Raw genomic sequence first — 21,765 nt, 5'->3', positions numbered from 1 at the left:
GAGCTGTATTGTGATGCTAGCCTGAGTGGCAAGGGATGATTAGTCAGAGTCTCTTTGGGCGTCACATGACAAGCACCGAGACACCATTTGTCCCCCCCTACGCAGTAACCCATAATTCCTTGCTACGGGACTGCTCATCGCTAAAGTCACCTGTTGGAAGCAGTGAAACAAGGTCAGTTAACTTCAGCGAACTTCCCTAAAAACATCGTCTGCTCGTCTTTGTGCGGTGTTAATAGAGAGATCCACCACGGAAGCATTCCTTAACCGTGTGTGTCCAAGTTATGGTAAGAATGTAGGGGGACTTTTTCTCTCTTCTGCTTGACCGGGCAGCCCTCTCCTCTCAGTCCACACACCAGACTGAAGCTGTGACACATCGGTGTATAACGGTGGAAAACACTGTTTAAAATGGGCTGAATCAGAGGGGGGTGATGCAGTGATGAGAGGAGTGGCAGACTTGTCTTAAAACTTCCCTGATCGACGCGCCGGGCAGCCGCTCCTCCCCGTTAACAGCGAGAGAGAAAGTTTCCTCCTCTTGACTTTTAACTCTCCTGATGTAGCGAAAGTTTGACGGAGCACTTTCAGAGAAGTTTGGACATGAAGGCACTCAAGTGGTAGAAAAGTGACTTGAAACTTTCCCCAACCGTGCGGCATCATGACGCAACACGCTCTGTTGGTCTTCTGCGCTCTCCTGAAGGTAAGACAGCTTACTTTAATTTAAATTTGGGACAGAAATAAAGGAGGCAGGATTGCTTTATGCGTGTGAAACTATAAGAGTGCACTTTGTGTGGATGCTGAAGGTCAGGTCTTACCGAACAACACGGGAGTGAGTGCACCTGTTGCGCAGGTAGCTGCTGTTAGCTAACTCACGTCACTGTGGTAATTTGGTGAAGTTTAGCATTAAATAAAGATAACGTTTATGAGGAAAAATATCTACAGTTACAAAAATGTTTCATCCAGGTGTCAGCACAAGGTTTGGTGACCACTTTGAGATGAATGGTGGTGCTTTGAGAGTTTTAATTTTGGATTCAAATTTATGTCAGAAACTTTACAAAGGTTTAAAAATGGAGGAATATTTATTGGAAGACGTGGCGAGAATATAAAGGTCTAACAATGTTGCATTTTGGGAATATGCGTTTTTCAGTTCTTTTTTGTAATAATGACACTATTTCACTATGACGACTGTAGTATCTTAATTGGTCAGTTATTTGCAGGATTGCACACCTCAGATTCCACCGATCTGACCTGTGATGTGAAATGTGTGAGAAATGCATCCCTCCCCACAAAGCTTACATAACACAACGTCCAGCAGCCACAGACCCACCTGTCCTCGTCGCACTGGTCTTTCAGGAGAGAGAGAGAGAGAGAGAGGGTGAGAGAGGTTGAGAATGGCATGTGAGGATGTGTGTGGCCAACACAAAGGGGTCAGGAATGGAATGAGGTGCAGCCCAGTGTCCCTGTCACTCCCGCAGATCTCTAATAGTCTATACAGCAGGGACTCGCACTAACATATCAGTTTAAAGCTGTTGAGTGAGGGTCTGATGTACTCAGGCAATTTTGAAGATTTTCATTAGTGGAGGTGGTTCATCAGACTTTATTGATATAGAGTACAAAAAAGTTCACATGACAGGTCTGCAAGAGGCCCGATTCTGAGCTTTCACACCACTAATAACCTTTTTTATGTTGTAGTCAGGAGGTTGTTCCTTGGATGCACAGGTCCACTTCAAATACACCTCTACTAGGTATCTCTTTACCGCAAAACTCACCTCATTGTGTCGGACACATTGGCTGTGTTGCGGTGGTGGATAAAGGACCTGAAAGCCACACTTGAGTAAGGCGCAGATATGATAACAGAAAATGACGTGAAAGTCAGCTATTTTATTATCACTCAAGTAAAAGTCTTAAAGTATCAGTTATTTACTGTAATTAAGTATCAAAAGTTTATATATATAAAATTAATATGTAGGCCTACTAGATACTACAGTATCTAGTAGGCCTACAAATTAGTTGTACTTCAGTATTGAAAGTGAAAGTACAAGTAAATGACAAAAATAGGCCTCAACAACAGTCAAACCAAACCAAGTCAAGAGGGCAAAACTCAATCAAAATGTGTATAAATATATATGTGTGTATATATATACACTACCAGTCAAAAGTTTGGACACATTTTCTCATACAAGTGAATGGGAAAGTGTGTCCAAACTTTTGACTGGTAGTGTACACATATATACACACACACATATTTAGCTGTGAACCACTTTGAAAAAGAAGCCACTTGGTCACTTGAAAAAAGACAATGTCTTCACATCTTAAAGGGCATTCGTTGACCCGTCCATCTTCGTCACTACAGCCACCACCGGCATTACCCCACTGGTAGATTGGCAGTATTGGCATTGATTGGTACAAGTTGTTTAGTAAATATTCTTGATTGATTTCCAATTCACTCTGCTCTACTCACAAGCCCAAAACACCCAAAACACTATATTTTTTTCTTTTAAGGCCATGAGTGTCCGCTGTCAAAGCAAAGGCAGAAGTGGCGAGACGGTTTAATACCACAAAAACAAATTGAGTTGATAATGATGCAAAATGTGCAAGTGTGACACCAGAGGCTGCGTTTCGAGAAACTTCTCTTGTGAAGAGTCAGCACGACTTCCTTTTACATTAACCACAATTTGTGGCACCCTTTACTGAGAACTTCATCAAAGAGCTCCACAGAGTCCTGACCAGCATCCTAAACGTGCTTTTGGGTATGACGACTTGTTAATGATGTAATGTCTTAACGTCTTTCAATCATGCAGAGGAGCTTGACTATAACAGGCCCGCTACCCAAATCCTTTTCAGAAATCTACCAATTAAATCCCGGTATGAGCAAAGTGTGCAGCTTTATATCTATAAGTTGTTTAAATGTAGTGTTATTGTGAAACACTCCTTTATTCTGTAACCAAATGGCATGACAAGGGCATTTGTTTTAAAGAGGAAGTAAAGGTGCACTGGCCCATAAATTAAAACAATTTCTATGAAGAGTACACACATTGAGCAGAGATGAACACGTCCATGGTCCGTATGCAAATGTCACTCCTCCCTGAAACAGCTGTTTTGAGCACAAAGACAGATTCTAAAGGTTTTTCATACGTTTTTACTGCACAGTTAAAGATGAAAGACAATTTTCAGACACTTTAGAGACATAAGAGTCTGGACTTCCCCATTTAGAGACACAACCTGCTGCTCCCACAGCATCTTTGATAACAGGAGCGATTAGAGGCCTTAACTTCTCCTTTGCAGCCTGAGGGCACCTGAAGTGTGCCCTGTAGGATGTTAGATAAGCGACCTGCCTGTTGTTAGTACATTTTAAACACCTTATGTGCTAATTTGAATGTTTAGCCTGTTTGTGATAACATCTCCAGTTTTTGCTGCCCTGAAAATCTTTTACTGGGTCCAGGAGTCGCTCACACTCAAATGAAGGAGCAGTTAAAAGAAATTTAAGGACAACAGCATTTTGTCTTCATCTGGGTTAACCATCAGAATGTATTAGATGTTAGATCTAGTTTCTAACAGTCTGATGAAAAAAAAAAAGTATTTTGATGCTTGTTATGGGTAAATGCAAAAAGGAACTTGCAGTAGAAAAAGGAGAAATAATGTTGTTCTCCTAAAGGACATTTTTTGCACACTGACATTTTCCATACTGTACATGTATTATTTCAAAAAGCAAAAGCGTCTGTACATGAACTACCTGTTTCAAGTGAATGTTTCTGGTGAGGCGTCGTCTCCACTTGTCCAAGTTTCAGTTCCCCTTTAAGATGTTTTTTCAGAGGGCAACAAGCTTTTCTGCAACTTGACTGTCTTTAGTCTGCATCTTAAAGGCAGACTGTTGAACACCCTCACTTCTACAGCTCATGATGCTGTCTGAACAGTGTAAATGCTTTTGTGTTATTTTAGTTTCTTAGGTGTCAGAGTGTAATATGTAGTTTACTCCTATCTTTTTAGACATTAAGTTAAACTTAATGAACTCATTGTCAGTTTACCTAAATTTAAAGGGCCTTGTAGTATATTCATTATAACAATTTATAAATGTTTATTATTATGACAAGGTATAATAAGTAGGATTTTTGCATTTTGTGAACACCACAATGTTACAATCTTATTAACCAGACGCTTTTGTCCAAAGCGACGTACATCTGAGAGTAAATACAACACAAGCAACGATTAAGACAGGAGGGAACGAAGTCAGTAAGAGCCAACAAACAGCTACAAGTGCGACAACACATTCAACACCGACAGCATCGCGGTTAGCTTTGCGCTAACTGTCCGTTAGCTTGTCCTACCCGGTTTGAGGCACCTACCTGTCGAACAGAAGGAAGGCCAACTCTGCATCGCACTTTCGCCATGTTCGCCCGTCTGAATGGGGCCCAGTTGCTAATTTGAACCACTCTTACACTCACCTATACGCTGTGATTGGCTCAGGGAGCCACAAAAGTGCCCCTCCTGAAAACGTGCAAAGCAAAAACACAGAATAGATGCAGAGGGAAGGGCCTCACAAGGGTCTGCACACACACTCACCAACGCACATGTATAGAGGCCCATAAGTGATGATTTTTATTATATTATATTTGGAAAAGTCTACATTCTAATTTTTCTAGGAAAATCCTACTTATTATACCTTTAACTTAATTTTCAAGGAGAAACGTTTTTTTAAACAATGAACTCTTGGTTGATATAAAAATTGATACTTTGCTCACGCCTTTCTTTTTACATCGTACAAAGTATAGTTTTAAGATGGACACTTCTATCAACTTTTTTTTACAGGGACAACACAATTGTTTCTATTGTATTTAACTGATTAATCTGTTACCTGTTCAATCAAATATTCAATATCATTGCTTATTACATGGCTGTGTTAAATACTTGATTCTGATTGGTTATGGATTACGAGGTCTGCTATGTCTCCATAACAGACTGTTGCTATGAATAACAGACCGTTACTAGGGATGCAGCTCAAATCACACAATCTGGAGGACTAACTGTAATAATATTAATTCGCTGGAAGAAGTCCGGTAATAATTAATTCAGAATTAATTGATTTTGTAAGTAAAAAGCTGTGTAATAAACGGGATAATGTATAGTGAGCGGGTTGTTATCCTGGAATGGAACTCCGACAGGGTGAGCAGGTGTTATCTCACCCCGAACGGGTTCCTCTGCGATAACAACCTGCTCACAATACATGATCCCCTACATAATGAAATGACAGACCCTGTGGGGACCATTAAAGTTTGTTATATAAGGCTTTCATAATAAATGTGTTAATAAGTTTAAGTTCTGATTTGTTTTAGGATTCTGTCCCTCCTCGAAGCCTCACATTCAGTCGAGACATATAGCTCTTCTACTTGAAATTACCCATCCTGGTGAGCACAATATGCTCACCATGTTTCATTGCCTTTTTTCAAGACTTTTGTGTAACACCTTCATTACATAACACTAGAAATCAGTTTGAAATGAGATTGAAAATAGGTTAAAAAGCGTGCTGTGTAAGTCCAGATGATAGAAATTGCGTGCAAAGTCACAGCTCGACCCTCCGCGTAACTGACCCAGGAAAAGAACATCACTTTGCATGAGTTTGTCATGGTATTGAACCTCTCTCTGTTCCCAGCCTCTGTGTCTGTTTCTCTTTCTCTGTCTGCGGCCTCCTGCACACATGAGAGAGCGCGGTGACGTTGCTATCTGTGGGAAACATCTTGGAACAAGGAAATGTGGCGTTTTCTATCCCTTACAGGAGCAGGATTTCTATTCTGATGCCTTGCAATATAATGAAATATATACAATGACGAGTGAGGAGATGATGACGTCTGACATAGATCTGAACACAAGTGTCTCTCTCCAAATTAGAAAGCATAAGCCTCCTTATACTCTGCATCTCATTATTGATCTAAAGAGCAAAAGTCACGGGTCAAGTCCTCCTTTGTTGGAGGCTGCCCCCTCCTCCCACTCCTGACCCTCCTTTTACTGTATCGAGACAGTCCAGTTCCAAATTATCGTCCCCAAACATGCTGCCTTCGACCATGGCTGCGACTGGAAGCGTGTACAAGCTGAGCTACAAAGAGTCACAGTTCCCCAGTGCATGTAAATGAGACCCAGGCTCCTCTCTGGGCCTCAAAGGCCTTATTGTCAACAGACAGCTATCGTTTTACCAGCGGCCTCTGAGCGAGACGGGGCTGGGCAAGGCTGTAGAGGGGAATGAAAATTAATATTTTTCACATTTGCACAGGCCTCTGTATCAGTCAGTGATACTGCTTCTTCAGATTGACTTGTGACGAGCTATCTGTGACAATTTGAATGTATTATTGCTCATAACGCATGAGAACTAGTTGCTGAGGTTCTTGTTTAAAAAAAGGCACCTTTCTAAATTTCCGAAGTTTTTAACCCTCTTAAGACGGAGCAAAACGTACGATCCTTTGAAAGCCTCGTCTATCAGAGGGGAAAACTTATATCTTATAATATCTGAAGCTAGCTAGTGAGCTGCAGGTCTCACAGTCAACAGACTGCGCACCAGTCTAAGCCCACAGCATGTCGACAATGTGCTATGTCCTCACCAAAACCAGCAGACAAACTCCTACATAATAAGGACAGGTGTAGGCCTGGCCTTTTTATTTTAAGTTTCCATGGCCTGTTGTTAACGTGTTGACTGTTTTTGAGCAGAAACGAAACTTAACATTTACGCATGAGGCACAGCCGCGTAACTCAATGTACCCCATTGCTTTATGAGCTCTTGTGACTCTTTCCAAATGTATAATTTGTAATAAAATTCCTCAACAGCTATTGACTGATTGGCGGATATTCGATAGATATTCATGTTCCCCTTCAGGTAAAACTGATCTGGTTGTGCAGGGTCACATTGGGCAGGAACCTTTCACAGCGTACATTGTTCCTCATAGTCTGAACATCAAAAGAAAAGTGATATGTTTAGTCATGATAATTTAAAGGCTGTAGTTACACCGTTGAATGCGGCACAAAGAAGCTAAAAGTACTAAACGTACAGCCTCCATTCTCTGCTCATACATCCCCACAGATGACACACATCACACCCAACGCTTCACTTTCACACATTTCAAACATCACGCTGACCACACTTCTATGTTCATTTTCCTCTTCTTTCACGCCCGGCAGTATAAGGAGGAAGTTCTAATGGTAAGTGCATTGTACTCAGATGGGTATCTGCTCCTGCAGCTCAGCCCTCTGCACAGCACTGTAGCACTACGTCACTCATTTCCATAGTCTGTGATGTGGCCCGTGATAGCGGCAGCAGGACTGTGGTGTGGGAGGCGGATACTGTACCTGGAGACAAACACACTCAGAGCTGAAGCCGTGTTGCGCTGGGACTATTTGGAGGCAGTGGATATATTTAGACCCGGCTTTCAACCTTTTCTATGATTCATGTTCCTATAGTATTCTACAGGAGGAGACGAGGAGTTTTGTGCCACTCTTCTGAACCTCAAATGCTATAAAATAAATTATACAGATAATAATGCATTAAACAAAGACACCTAAAAGGGGTCCTTGCATGTAAAGAGAGTTATCTGTGTCTCTTGCACTCTTTAACCAACGAGAATACTCGCTAAAGTAGTTGCCTACGTCATTCGTAAAACAGTCGCAGACACATTGATATGATCTCTAATAAATGGATGGGCACATTTTGATCTTAAAGGGTGGTGAAACATTTGGAGGAATTAGAAATACAGGACAACAGTGGGGGGAGTAAAGCTGTGTTCACAAAAAGGAATGCAAATATTCCCCATGATTATTTGGACCGTGGGATCATTCGTGTAATTCCCGTTCGGTTTTACACACCCCATGTAAATTGGCCCCTCATGATACGTGCTTTCATGAGGCCCTTCTCAAGGAACAGTGTCTGGATTAACTTTACTGCTGCTTTCAGCTACTTGAGGCTGAAGAAGTACCAGTTTGATGTCCTGTTAGTTAGGTCAGGCTCAGATTGGCTAGATATAAGGATTTCTCAGAGCCAGATAGCCCATTTGAGCTGCGTACGCCTGCTCATCTGACTGCGATGAGTAGCATTTTCACCCCAGCTAGTGAGTCAGAGGAGGCGCTGTCTTACTACAGCGGTTTGAAGCACAATTAGACAGATTTTCTTTTCATTTAATAGTAATAAATTGGGTTAAAAACTGCTGAAATAACTACATAATGATACAGAAATGCACTTTCATGCTTTGTTGGGTCTGTCTGCATCAGGACATAAGAGGATAAATATCTTTTAATTTGCTTTGTGTGGTCTGGTGTGCGGAGCTCACATCCTTGTAACTTCAGTGAGGTCAGAGGTCAAATGTTAGGCTGACATTCTGAGTAAATCAAATCAAAGGATTGTAATGTTTAATTTGACACATGATCAAGTATGGTAATGTAACTCTTCAGTTAAAATCAAGTGTAATAAATAAACCGTCTGAATTTTAATAACAGAACAGGGGGTTAAGCTTTGTGCTTTGGGGAAAAGAGATGTTGCTGACAATGGAAAAAAACAGAAAGGTACAGACTGGCGTGAGAGAATTACATATCACACGCTGCAAAGGAAGGAACAGTACAGTTTGTCAAGTGATGTTTTGGCAACAGCAAAGCTCTTAGACAGGTGTTGATTTATTAGCCAATATTGTGTGACTTTTTCTTCCTTTATTTGACCTTAATGAGCTGGAGGTATGAAGTTAATCTCAAGAGCGCTGTATATTGTTTCAATGTGTTATCAGGGGTCTCTGGGTGGGCTCAGGAAGTGCCAGGAAGTTCTGTTAGAACAGAAACAATTGAGCCGCTAAGGTAGTGAACTTAAAATAGAGAACAAGCTGCCAAGAGTTGGATCTTTCACAACCATGAGAGACCAGAAGAGAAGAAATGTTAGTTGAAAATATTCAATATGTCGTGTATGTGAGAGTCTTAAGTCTTTTTACGTCTCACTTGGTTGGGTTTTTTTTTTCCCAAATTGTATTTTAACTCAGGTTCAACACAGGATGGAACGCCAGCTAATAATACAGTGGTAAATTGTATAACGTGAGGATTCAGTATTCACACTCAAGCAGCGGACCGTTCCCTAATTTTTATTTGAATGCATCCTTTACATTATAACTATACAGTTTATATTTTAAGGCATTATGCTGATTTCAAGCTTCCTATTTCAATCTGTGATACCTGTAGAGTGCCTTAGCATCATCATCATCAACATTTTTCTCACACTGGTGCTCTGTGCAGGCCCTCATACAGCCTCTGCCTGAAATGACTTTGGCCATGTCTACACGTACACAGGTATTTTTCAAAACACAGTGAGAGCTGTGACCGAACCCTCGGCACAAAGCCAAACACGTTCCCGGTGCGTGTTGGCCTCTGCCAGGGTTGTCCCTTGTCACCGATTCAGTTTGTGATTTTCATGGACAGGATCTCTAGGCGCAGCCGGGTAGAGGAGGGTTTTCAGTTTGGGGACCTCAGAATTTCATCTCTGCTTTTTGCAGATGATGTTGTCCTGTTGGCTTCATCAAGCTGTGACCTCCAGCAGGCATTGGGGCGGTTTGCAGCCGAGTGTGACGCGGTTGGGATGAGAGTCAGCACCTTCAAGTCTAGGGCCATGGTTCTCAGTTGGAAAAAAAAGGATTGCCTCCTCTGGGTGGGGAGTGAGTTTCTGCCTCAAGTGAAGAAGTTTAAGTATTTTGGGGTCTTGTTCACGAGTGAGGGTGAAATGGATCATGAAATTGACAGGCGGATCGGTGCAGCATCAGCAGCACCGGACGGTTGTGGTGAAGAGGGAGCCTGGAGGTAAAGCTTTCGATTTACCAGTTGATCTACGTTCCAACATTCACCTGTGGTCACGAGCTGTGTGTAGTGACCGGAAGAATGAGATCGCAGATACAAGTGGCCGAAACGAGTTTCCTTAGGAGGGTGTCTGGGCTCAGCCTTTGAGATATAGGGTAAGGAGCTCTGAGATCCAGGGGGAGCTTGGAATAGAGCCGCTTCTCCTCTGCATCGAAGGAGCCAGTTGAGGTTGTTTGGGCATCTGGTAAGGATGCCTCCTGGGCGCCTCCCTTTGGAGGTTTTCCGGGCAAGTCCAACTCGGAGGAGACCCCGGGGTAGACCCAGAGCCCGCTTGAGGGATTATATATCCCATCTGGCCTGGGAATGCCTCGGTATCCCCCAGGAGGAACTGAAAAATGTTGCTGGGGAGAGGGACGCCTGGGTCACCAAGCTGAGCCTGCTGCCACCGCAACCTGGCCCAGGATAAGCGTAAGATAACGGATGGATGGACAGTGTTTCCCTTCTTCCTTTAAAAAAACCCAAAAAACAGTCTTTTACAAAAGATCTGTTTCAGTGACCTAAAACTGCGTCAGTGTGTGGACGAAGGCCAAAATGCAGAGAAAAAGCTACGTTTTGACATATGGACAAGTCTTTTTACTTTGCCACATGGTGTCACACCTAATTCATCAGCTTGGTCAGCAGCCCTACACTTTGCAATTTTTGTACCTCTGTTTGGTTCCGTTTACGCTCAAAAACTGCTTGGTTTGGTTTAGGCATTAACAGTGAATAGTTTGGGTTCGACATTCTAATTATTGTTACTTCACAACTAAAACACATAGACGGCGGAAGGCGCCCAGTCTAAAGCTGAGTGGCATGGCGCTAAGTGATTTAGGGTGTGTCTGACGCACTTTTGCTATTTAGACGGCGCACAATCTGGGCGCAAACCAAGGCGCAAAGAGGTTGGCTTAAGACCCTGGATTTACGCTCGAGGCACAGCATTAATGATTTAAGTCTCCAGACGGACAGGATCTTATGTTTATCAAAGTTCTGCTTACTGACCATCAAAGAAAGGTAGGCTTTAAATGTTTATTTATTTGTTGTTGCTGCTGGATCACACGGCTGTATTCTGTCTGTGCGTAATGGACACTGGACAGTGTTTAATATCTGTGGGCACAATTGTCGGTGCCACAGGTAGTTATGTTTGAGTATGGTTATTAATTTACCTCCTAGTTGCGTGTGTGTGTGTGTCTCGGTTTCTGCTGTATTATAGCGCGCATTATGGAGAGCTTTGTGTCGGTCTCAGTAGTTTTTGGCCTGTGCGTCAGGAATCTCCCTGAGATGAAGCAGGGGTGTGTGGAGGAGAGCTTGTCCACGTCTTCCTGTACGTCCCTTAAACAACGTTTTTTATCACTGTATCTGTAAACACACTGCTTTGTGTGAGTAGAAGCACTGCTGTGCGTCCCAGTGTGAGTGACAAGCAGACTCATGTTGTGAACTCGCCAATTTATGTCCATAATGCGCCCTCTAAATAGCAAACAAAGATTGCGCCATAGACTCCAGACTATAGACTGGGTTTTTGTTGGTCTAAGGCGCAGTCGCTTTCTGCGTCCTCTAGATAGCAATGCGCCACTGGTTTGCCTGGCCACACTTCATATCAAAACCAACACGCCCACAGGCGCTAGCGGTGGCGAAAGATCAATTGCTATTTGTACAGCATGGGTGCTTGGTGGAAGATAGCAATGACACTTGTGCTGCGGGCTTTGGCGCTTTGCGCCAGGTGGACGATAGGGCCCCTAATGTTACTTATGTCCGTGTTTTAAGTACCTTACGTGCCTTACGAAACTTAAAAAGAAGTCAACTTCTTAGAAGGAGTGAGAACGGACTCAGTATCCAACACTCAAGGCTCATGAAACTTCATCTCTGCCGCACAGACTGACTTCCTTTTGCCAAAAAATAAAAAACAACTTCTCTTGTGCTGTTATCCACGACAACAAAATCTATTCAAGGACAGGACACTAAAAGACACAATTACAGCAAGAGGAAACAACAAAGCAGAACGTAAAATGTCATTGGCAATGACATGTTCTAAAAAAGCATCTACTAAAGACCTAAAAAGGTCAAATACAAAAAACAAGAAAGAAGAATAAATAACAGAAATAAACAATACAAACTATGTACATCTATTATGAACAACTTCTGTTTTCCCTATCTTACTCATCAAACTTGAAATTTTTTGTGCTGCTTATCAAGACACACACTTGAACATGCGCACAGTGTTTTATGTGGTTTGAGTCAGATAACGTGATTCTGCAGAAACTCCAGTTCTAGGGGAATCGGCTTTCTCCACTCAGCAAGTCAACAAGGGCACCACGACCGGCCCCGCTTTGTGCAACCTGGTGTAATTCAAGAAGCAGAAATGGTTTTTTTCAGATTATGAGGAGCTAAGGTTAAACGGGCTGATCCCTGAGCAAACAGCTTTTAACCTGATTTCTTGATTGTTTTGGGTCTGGGAGTGTTATTATGGAGGAAGGAACCGGGGTGTTATCATGAGGCAGACTGCGAGGAATGAAAGGGAATTGAGAGAGAGGCGGGCTGCCTTTAGGGTTGATGTAATGTTTATATAGTGGTCAGTACAGCCATTTCCTCCTCCTCCTCCTGCAGACAGGGCCAGTCAAAGGGCACTGATTCAGAACACAGGGCAAAGGGGTCACTTGTGGAGTCCCAGCCAAGTATGATTCACCATGAACATTAAAGAACACATATTTTATAATTTTCTTCTGTTTGATGTGATGTTCTGATGGCCATAAGAAGAGATGTTTTATGGTTGTAAGTACTTAAAAATCTTAGTATAGTTCTCCATCTCCTCTTTCTGGAGTCTGAACTTAAACAAAAATACTCTTTTACCACTGTTTAAGGGCCTGTGTCCACTAACCTTATTTTTGCGCTAGCAGTGCCTATTGCAGTTTAGCGTTTTCAGCACACAGTGTCCTAAGCGCAAAAAACGCCCTTGGCGTCGTGCAGCTCACACCACTCTGAGTTGAGAACAGTTAAACTTTTGGAACAGTGCAGCGCTCATCAAAGTTACTTCTCCCTCACCGACCAATCAAAATCAAGAAGGGGAGGGTAGAAGAAGACAAGCTTATACTTTTGTCTTTTGTGAGGGTACAATTTCCAGGTGTAGAGCTGCTGCTAATGTCAGGACACTTTCCATTGTTTTCTTTGCAAAATTTCCTTGAATAAAAGCAAATATTAAGCATACAGAGCAATTTATAACAGACTCTACCATCACTATCAAGGGAAGCGGAAGTGCTGCGAGACATCTGTCGTAACCTAGCAACAGTTAGCATCAGTGGGAAGCACTCTGAAATTGAGGTCAGGGGCGCAACCAGCGCAAAATATGCCGTAGGTGGACACAGGCCCTAAATGTCCCACTGCTATATGGGACACTTAAAAAAATGCTCCTCATGCGTTAAGGGAAAGTGTAATGGCAGCTTTTACACAAACACCAGCACCATATCATGATCATTAAGGCTGGAGCTAATGGTCAGAGCAGAGAGGGAGGATGTACAGATGGGTGGAGCTCAGTCTCAGTGGATATATGTTAAAACAATTACGTCAATTATTTGAGCTCCAGTATTTCTGGGGCAGCATTTCCCAAATGGGACTTTTATCTCGGGTTATTTCTGCTCACTGAGTCACTGCCAAGGCATAATAGCTTGAGACGTTGTTTTGTTTATTTAGTCCGCAGAAAATAAGTGATACTTAGGAAGAGCGCCAAGGGAAATAGAACATTTTAGATTCATAGCTCAGAGAAGTCACAGGCCCTTAGGTCAGTTTAACATGAATATTTGTATAAAAAAACACGAGGTTGTCATAGTATTAAAACTCAGCTTTCATGTACTGGTATTTGACCTTCACCACATTGTTTTGAAGCTGAAAGAGGTCAAGTTTGTCAGATTCTGTGAGCAGTTTTGTATTGGGATCCAGCAACAGCTCTTCTCTAGTTCAAGCTTGGTCTAGTTGTTATGTGTTCACCCAGATTATGTAGCACTAAATTAAATGTCTTTCACCACACAAGCTAGTTAAAATAGAGCTTACTAAATATAAATACCAAATCTGTTGTTGTGGTTTGAAGTTCATTCTTGACCTCGCACACAGCGGATGAGGAAACAGTCTCACCACCAGGTTGTATTGGTAGCTCTTGTGATCATAGTACATGATCTTTATAGATTTACTTTAACCAGTTGATGTTTAATTTATTTTTAAAGATTGTCAACACTTTAAGGACTCCTCATACACGTTAGCTTAAAAGCTGAGGCTCAAAGTTAAAAGAATCTGTTGTTTTCTGTGCAAACAAGATAAAATGTCTGTGTGAAAATGGTATTTTATTCCCCTTTTAGCAAACATTTGCCTCTATATATCTAGTTAACACTGTGAAATATAACCATTCATTTTGAGTCATGTTTTTATCCAGTTTTTTGGCCTACACCAACTTCTGAGCTGCTAGTTTTACATGCTAGCTAGCTTGTCTAAGTTTGGTGCTGGACATTTAGTTCATAATAGTGTGTTTATAAAAGATTAAAGCTAAAAATAGCTTGTTACTTTAGCTCCATTGTAAAAGTAGTTGAAGAGAGATGAGACTGAGCCATATAAATTGTAGCATTAAAACCCAAATAAAGCCAATGACTGGGTTGGCTAGCTAAAACTAGCCAGCGCTGCAGAGATTGGGGATTCTCTGTTGGTTTATTAAAGACAAAGCTATCTGTTGCATGTAGCTACACCGATTTTATCCATTTTAAACTCTCTCTATTAAACATGTTATATTTCGGAAGTTTATTTAGGTGCTCATGGTTTACAGTTCGACTAGCAACCTGAGAAGCGAGAATGTAGTTAAAGTTTCATACTTAAAAACCTTATACTTTGGTTGTACTATTTTGGTCTATTTGGTATAGTAGTATAAGTAGGTGTCGGGAATTCAGAACTGTAGGCTTTATAAAACATGTTGACACACCCTGTCAGGGTGTTAGTGTGAAGCTAATGCTAACACCCTGCACACACTTCCTCATACAGGCTGTTCATCCCCACTCAAAGTGACCATTATTTTGTCATACTACATGGTAAATGGTAAATGGACTGTACTTATATAGCGCTTTTCTAGTCTTTGCGACCTTTTACACTACATATCACATTCACCCATTCACACACTGATGGAAGAGGCTGCTACGTAAAGTGCCCAACTGTCAATCAGATATCACATTCATACCCGTTGGCTATGCCACCGGGAGCAATTTGGGGTTCAGTGTCTTGCCCAAGGACACTTTGACATGTAGCCTGACGGAGCTGGGGATCGAACCTCCGACCTTCCGATTGAAAGACGACCGACTCTACCACTGGGCCACCGTGATATTTTACATGATATTTTGGTTTATATTTGAGCTTTCATGAAGTCTTTCCAATACTGACTAGTAAAAGACAGACCCTCACATATGAGTAATAATTAATTTAACTGCATTGTCTTACTGACCCTCTCGTACACTATGTAAAAACCCCTCTGCAGATCCTCAAAGAGTAATGAACCCTTGAACTCCTCAGGCTCAGCTGTGTGGCACCACTGCACTTCAAAAAGAATAGAGTCCCAGAGGGCCGGCAGGAAGGGAAGGGTCACTGCTGTGAATAGAAAAGAAAAGCTAAGGAGAGGACACCCGTCTCAGGGGACGGGTTGGTGAAAGGGACAACATCTAATACAAAGTCGACCTTTTTTTCCCTGGTTTCCTGGTCTGACCACCAACTGTCACACCTATTCTAATTTTTTAGTATTACAATTTTCTTCATAAACATAACAGTTATAAGGAACAGTATTGTCAACACATGCTGTAAAGATCAAAGGCGTACAGTCTAATGCACATCACTGCATAGGACACAATTATGAAAGACGAATAGTTGCAAACAAAATGTTTCAACCAACAAAACGAAAAAATTAACACTCTGCTTATACTGTATATGATATATATAAATAAAGGTACACCTTGCTAAAGCTAATGATAAACCTTCATAACAAGCTATTTGTAATTGGAGCTGGAAAGAATAATTGACAAGTCAATTTTCAGCGACTTTCAGGACCAGTTTCAACAAAAACTAAAACATTATTACTTCATATTTATTGCAGAATTGTTGTAATGTATTAGTTTTATTAGTGTGACTCAAATAGACGCCACGATTCACCTGTCTTTTCTGTTTCATAATCTCTGAGAGTTATCTGTTATAATGATCGAGAACTGCATGTGCCCTGTCATATTATTGTCCTGTACAGCCCAACATTTTCATAATCCATCAATTTCCAAGTATAAACCTGATTAGATCTTATGTAATGCGGGACTGATATGAAGTCTTTCCATTGTAAGCAGGAGTCAATGATTGACTGTCTGTGCTCTGTGTGGGGGAGAGAACTATGCAGGTTTGAGCAATGATGCCATGTGTTTAATGTTTAGCTGTGTGGCAAACACACTGAAAAGAACATGTCACACTTTCTCTGGACTGTTTAAGTTTTGGCTAATGAGTAATATGTGATCAGGGCTGTTTGTTTAGTCCTGACATCAGGACATACAGATGATAACAACAGTGGAAATACAGAGCTGGAGTTGTATGTTTCCATGTATACGTGAATGCATTCACATACTAATTTAACCCTCCTGTCGTGTTCAGCTTGATTTACAACTTTCATTAGTCCTAAATATTGTGTTTTACAGTTGATTGCCTCAAGATCTTATGATATCCTCCACACTAGGCATTTGAACACATTCAATTGCTGATCACCACTTTCATTGATATTTCAGTGGTTTAGTCAACTTTGTAACACCTGTGGTGTTCTCGGTATGTTCATCCATCAGACGGAAAACGTCCCCATTCACACCCACACGTTCCCCCCTACATGACCCAACAATTGGACCGATTTTTTGAACCAGATGAAGAGGAGATTAAAGTTGAACCAGAGATAGAGGAGGATGTCTCAGAAATGGAAGACAACAACGATGGATTTTTGAACATATTTCAGTGTCTATTCTTTGTATATTCACTGCAGTTATTCGGGTTAAACGATGGTCTTAGACATTGTTTACAGCTTAAAAAGGTGTTTGGTGATGATTAATGGTTTTTGTGTTCATGTAACAGCGGTTAAAACAGACCAGTGAAATTTGAGCGGGAACACCAAAGTAAGGGGGGAGAAACAAACACTTTAGGAGGGTTAAGCCCTTTTGGAGCATGAGTGATGATGTGTTTATATGTAATCCTACAATGAGGAAGTACAGTATTTTCAATAGCAGTTCCCATTATTTAAAAGAACCAAACACCGCACAATGATTACCGATGGTTGGGTATAACCAGGGTGTACTTTTTTTTCCATTAACTAGCACGCAAACAGGATCTTTTTATTAACAGACAATGGGACTTTATCCTGTTATACTGCACCTTGGTGTGTACATATGCAAAACGACAAGGAAGTGTCCTGGTGAAACTAACCAAAGCTTTTTTTTCTCTTTATGGATCTATGAATGCAAAGTTTATTATAAGCTACATGCGGAGGTTATTTTACAGGTGGATTAAAGTATGTATTTGGGCCAACACATGGAACGAAAAAGGACTAGATATCAATATCTGTACTTGTGTCTTTTTAGGAAATTAAGTTTCACATTTCATATACGTTTGACTTAAGTAAACAAGTAACAAAAGCAAATTTAACTTCTTCATAAAAAATGTGCCCTAAATAAAAACATAAGCCCATGAGCCTGTGAGTTTCATAATTTGTCCAACCTTTGATGGTTCACATGGCTGACAATTGATGCGCTCCGAATATATTAATGTTGTTATGTGGCTGGAAGGACAATAAAGTTACACTTAGACCCTCACTTGCCAGATTGAATGGAATATAAGAGGTTGCAGTGGAGTCTAAGTCTTTGACAATGTAGTTATATTGACTTGCTTTTTCAGAGCAAAGATTTGGCTGCTATAGATTTGTATCGCAACACTTACAAAGCTGGTTGTCCTCCTATAGTATGCATCACATGTAGTTTGACTGGAGGAAGCAGAGCCCACCGCATGAATGATACAGGGTTACAAACCTTACCAACAGTGATATTCTCGTCAGTTGCAAATTAGGTACTTTTAGTTCAGCTGTTTTTTACTGTCAGATGTTGCTCTATTGACTGATGCACTGTGACATTGAGAAGGTGGTTTGGACCCTGGCTGTGGTTTGAAGCTGTTTTTAATTCAATGCTGACCTCTGCTGGTGCCCCATAATTCACTTTGCTTGTCTTTGTCGTCCTCTCCACAGATCTCTCAAACAAACTGTGACAGTAAGTATGTGTTGTTTAGTTAGATTATTAAATGTTCAACTTTTATGTTGTCTCTGTATATTTTAACTTTAAGTCTCTCACAAAGCTGTATGTTGTGTTTTTTAAAGTCCTTTTTTGGTCATTTCTGATTGTTTTTCTTCTCTTAGATAATGAATGTACCAGCAAGGACACAGCTACATTAACGACTAACACAACAGCTGTCAAGTTCGAACCACAACCAAACTGTACCTTATCCATTGGGAATGACAGCTCTGGACAAGGATTGATAACTGGTTTGACTCCTGGAGCAATCTATCCGATCTTCCTCAGATGTTTGAACTGCTGCAAAGAGGTCACAACCAGTAAGTCTTTCATTTTGTGAAATAACTTAAACTCCGGCGGTTGCCTCACAGCTAGAAGGTTCTTCATACGAATTCCAGCGGAGACAAAGTGGGCCTTTTTGCATGTTCTCCCCGTGCATGGGTTCTCTCTCCGGGTACTCCGGCTTCCTCCCACAGTCCAAAGACATGCTCGTTAGGTTCGTTGGTGATTCTAAATTGCCTTTAGGTGTGGCTGCGAGCGTGAAAGGTTGTCTGTCTCCTTGTGTCAGCCCTGTGATTGACTAGCCATCAGTTCATGGTGTTTCCCGACTCTTGCCCAATGACAGCTGGGGTAGGCTCCTGCTGCCCTGCGACCCTGAACAGGGTAAGCCATATAGATAATGGATGGATGGATGGAACTTAAATTCCAACTCTACAACAATGAGTTTACATACTATAGTACCAACAGCAAGCTGCAGATTCAGCATATCGTAAAACACAGATATCAGATAGATTTGTGAGAACACTAAGTAACACTAATGTTGAGTGATGTAAACAAAAAGTGCCCTCTCTCTTTCACTCACAGAGCCTGAAGCTGTCAGTATTCTCCGTGTCACTGAAACCACAACCTCCTTGTATTTGACATGGACTGAACCAGTGGGAAACAGCTCCCTCTACAGAGTTCAGTGGACTGATGGAAAAGAGAATAAGACTGCAGAAACGACTGAGACATCTAAAAACATCACTGGCCTGACTCCTGGGGTCAAGTACACCTTATATGTCACTGCAGTGGCAGATGATAGCAGTACCGAAGGAGAGAAAGGCTATATTTCTTGGTACACAAGTAAGTACATGTTTAATTTTGGCTTACATAGTCAAACTAAATATGAGATGTTAGTTAAAAGAGATCATCTGTGCAGTGAAAGTCAATATATATATATATTTTTTTGGCACAGTTCTGTTTTTGTTAATCAGCTTTGGCCAAGTCTGTCCACGTAAAGCCCCTTTCACACGTGCACTCCTGACAATTTCCAGAAGATTTCCAGACAGTCTGCCCCTCACATTTTCCGGAGTTGTCCTTTCACACATGTCCCGACAGCGGGAGATTTTCCCTGTCGGATGTTGGGGGTCTCATAAAGCAGGACATGACGTAAAAAGTAGGCTGCAGAAGTATGGAGCAGCGTAGTTATTTGGTCATTGGAAAAATTTTGGCATCAGCCTTCACAGCCAAAAACTCCTGAATCTCTTAAGCGCTGCAATTTACAGACATCTTTGTTATTGTCGTCTTATAAATGATCCTTCTTCTTCAACCTCGGATGTGTTTCATTCATCCTGTTATGTGTCGCTCTTTTGGTTTCACACTGGCCGCATGATATCACCTTCATCACCCCCGCACACTTGCTCACGGTAAATGTACTTGACTACTACCTGCTGCATTCACACATTGGCCCAACCAGACTTCTTACATTTTTCTAGGAGGCTGGCAGGAAAAAAGTCTGCATAAAGTCAGGGTGATAAATTTTGACTGATTGCGTTCACACATGCAGCCCACCCTGACAATATCGTGTGTGAAAGGGGCTTAAGATTAAGCAGTTAGAACAAGGTAAAACGGAACAAGGTATGGATGCATTTTTAAAAATTAACATATAACACCTTTTCCGTACCAGAGCCTGATGTAGTCAGGAACCTCACTGTCGGCCAAGTCACAACCTCGTCCATCTCTCTGATGTGGGCTGAACCAGAGGGAGAGAGCTCCTTCTACAGAGTACAGTGGACTAATGGAAGAACTAACTGGAACATCAGTGTCACTGAAACAAACATAAATATCACTGAGCTGACGGCTGGAGTGCAGTACAATTTTACTGTGATAGCAGTGGCTGGAGATAACACCACAGAAAGTGCAATGGCTGAGACTTTTCACTTTACCAGTAAGATGATGGATTACCTTTTTCATTATAACAGTGCTTAGAGTCAATTATTGTGCCACATCTTAGTCTGATGTTGTTCCTCTTCTATATATATTTCTACTTGCCACAGTCAATAGTTTTTTCCATTGGTTCTATCTGATTTTCTACTTCCTCATCCTGCATTCATCCTGCACTCACAGAGCCTCAAGTAGTCAGCAATCTCTCTGTCCTTAATGTCACAACATCCTCAATGTTTCTGACCTGGACTGAACCAGAAGGACAGAGATCCTTGTTTACAGTACAGTGGACTCATGGAGAAATACACGGGACTGTAAATGTGAAACAACCACATATTGACATTACTAACCTGACTGCTGGTGTCCAGTATGAAATAACTGTTACTGCAGTAGCAGATGATCAAAGTACTGAAGGACAGAGTACCACTGTTTCCCAATTCACAAGTAAGTAATCATCTAAATGTGGTTCATACGGTCAGGTAGTGAGAGTCTGAAGAAGATACCCTTTAGAGCAGACTGTCTGCAGTGATCACAGGCAGGATGATACTCAGGGTCACTGTAAGAATGATCTCTATAAATAGTTAGCTGCATGTGAATGAAGAGTCTGTTGGTGAGGGACAAGATTTTGGCGTCAGTTCTGTTTGGTTTTGGTTTGTGTTTGTAGTGCGAGTAGCATTGACCAATTCTGTTTGAGCAGGCTTTGGTTGCATCCAGGAAAACAATCGGTGTAGAAAGCAAAAGTCTGCGTTATTTTTAGGTCCGGTTGTGTTTTTGTAAATCAGCTTTGGACACAAACCCTGGTTGGGACAAGAATGAGGTTGTTACTCAGCAGTTGGAAAAGGTTTCCCAACAAGCTGGCTTGCCTCAGCTTTCATTGTAGTGTGAGAGGCTCAGTGATTCATGGAACGGTTCACATCAACCTGTAGTTACTCGCTCATATCAGAAGTCAGATGAGGTGCTCAAGATGACTTTGGGTGTCTTTGTTAAGAAGTGTGGAAACATGAAGAACTGAAAGTGGATCCCATGACACAAAGAAGCTGGATGAACTTCCAGCAGCAGGGAAGCAGCTCAACAATGTAGCTGGGGCATCATGGGTCTAGTTGCAGTGTTGCTGTTGTGACTTTGACTGAAATAAAAATTGGATAGATTGTAAATATGGGTGCATTTCAACACGTTTCCCCCCATAAAACACCTTCTCCCTCACAGAGCCTGAAGTAGTCAGGAACCTCACTGTCGGCCAAGTCACAACCTCGTCCATCTCTCTGATGTGGGCTGAACCAGAGGGAGAGAGCTCCTTCTACAGAGTACAGTGGACTAATGGAAGAAATAACAGGAACATCAGTGTCACTGAAACAAACAAAAATATCACTGAGCTGACGGCTGGAGTGCAGTACAATTTTACTGTGATAGCAGTGGCTGG

At 41.6% G+C, this 21,765-nt stretch overlaps 1 protein-coding gene across 1 annotated transcript; it reads left to right on the top strand.

Moving 5' to 3' along the window:
* The first annotated feature begins 619 nt into the window (after nucleotides 1-619).
* LOC138612708 (receptor-type tyrosine-protein phosphatase eta-like) lies at nucleotides 620-21,018 on the top strand. The gene is made up of 7 exons (XM_069686110.1): nucleotides 620-694; nucleotides 18,101-18,122; nucleotides 18,269-18,463; nucleotides 19,008-19,265; nucleotides 20,089-20,349; nucleotides 20,529-20,626; nucleotides 21,010-21,018. The coding sequence occupies exons 1-7, from the start codon at nucleotides 653-655 to the stop codon at nucleotides 21,016-21,018; spliced, it is 885 nt and encodes a 294-aa protein (XP_069542211.1). The 5' UTR covers nucleotides 620-652.
* Nucleotides 21,019-21,765: the final 747 nt, after the last annotated feature.

The sequence above is a fragment of the Semicossyphus pulcher genome, unplaced genomic scaffold (genome assembly GCF_022749685.1).
Source record: "Semicossyphus pulcher isolate SPU_LCO1_2020_fin unplaced genomic scaffold, fSemPul1.0.p SCAF_8, whole genome shotgun sequence".
NCBI classification, from domain to species: Eukaryota; Metazoa; Chordata; class Actinopteri; order Labriformes; family Labridae; genus Semicossyphus; species Semicossyphus pulcher.
The sequence above is the reverse complement of the archived record's forward strand: the minus strand, read 5'-3'. Positions and strand labels throughout refer to the sequence as shown.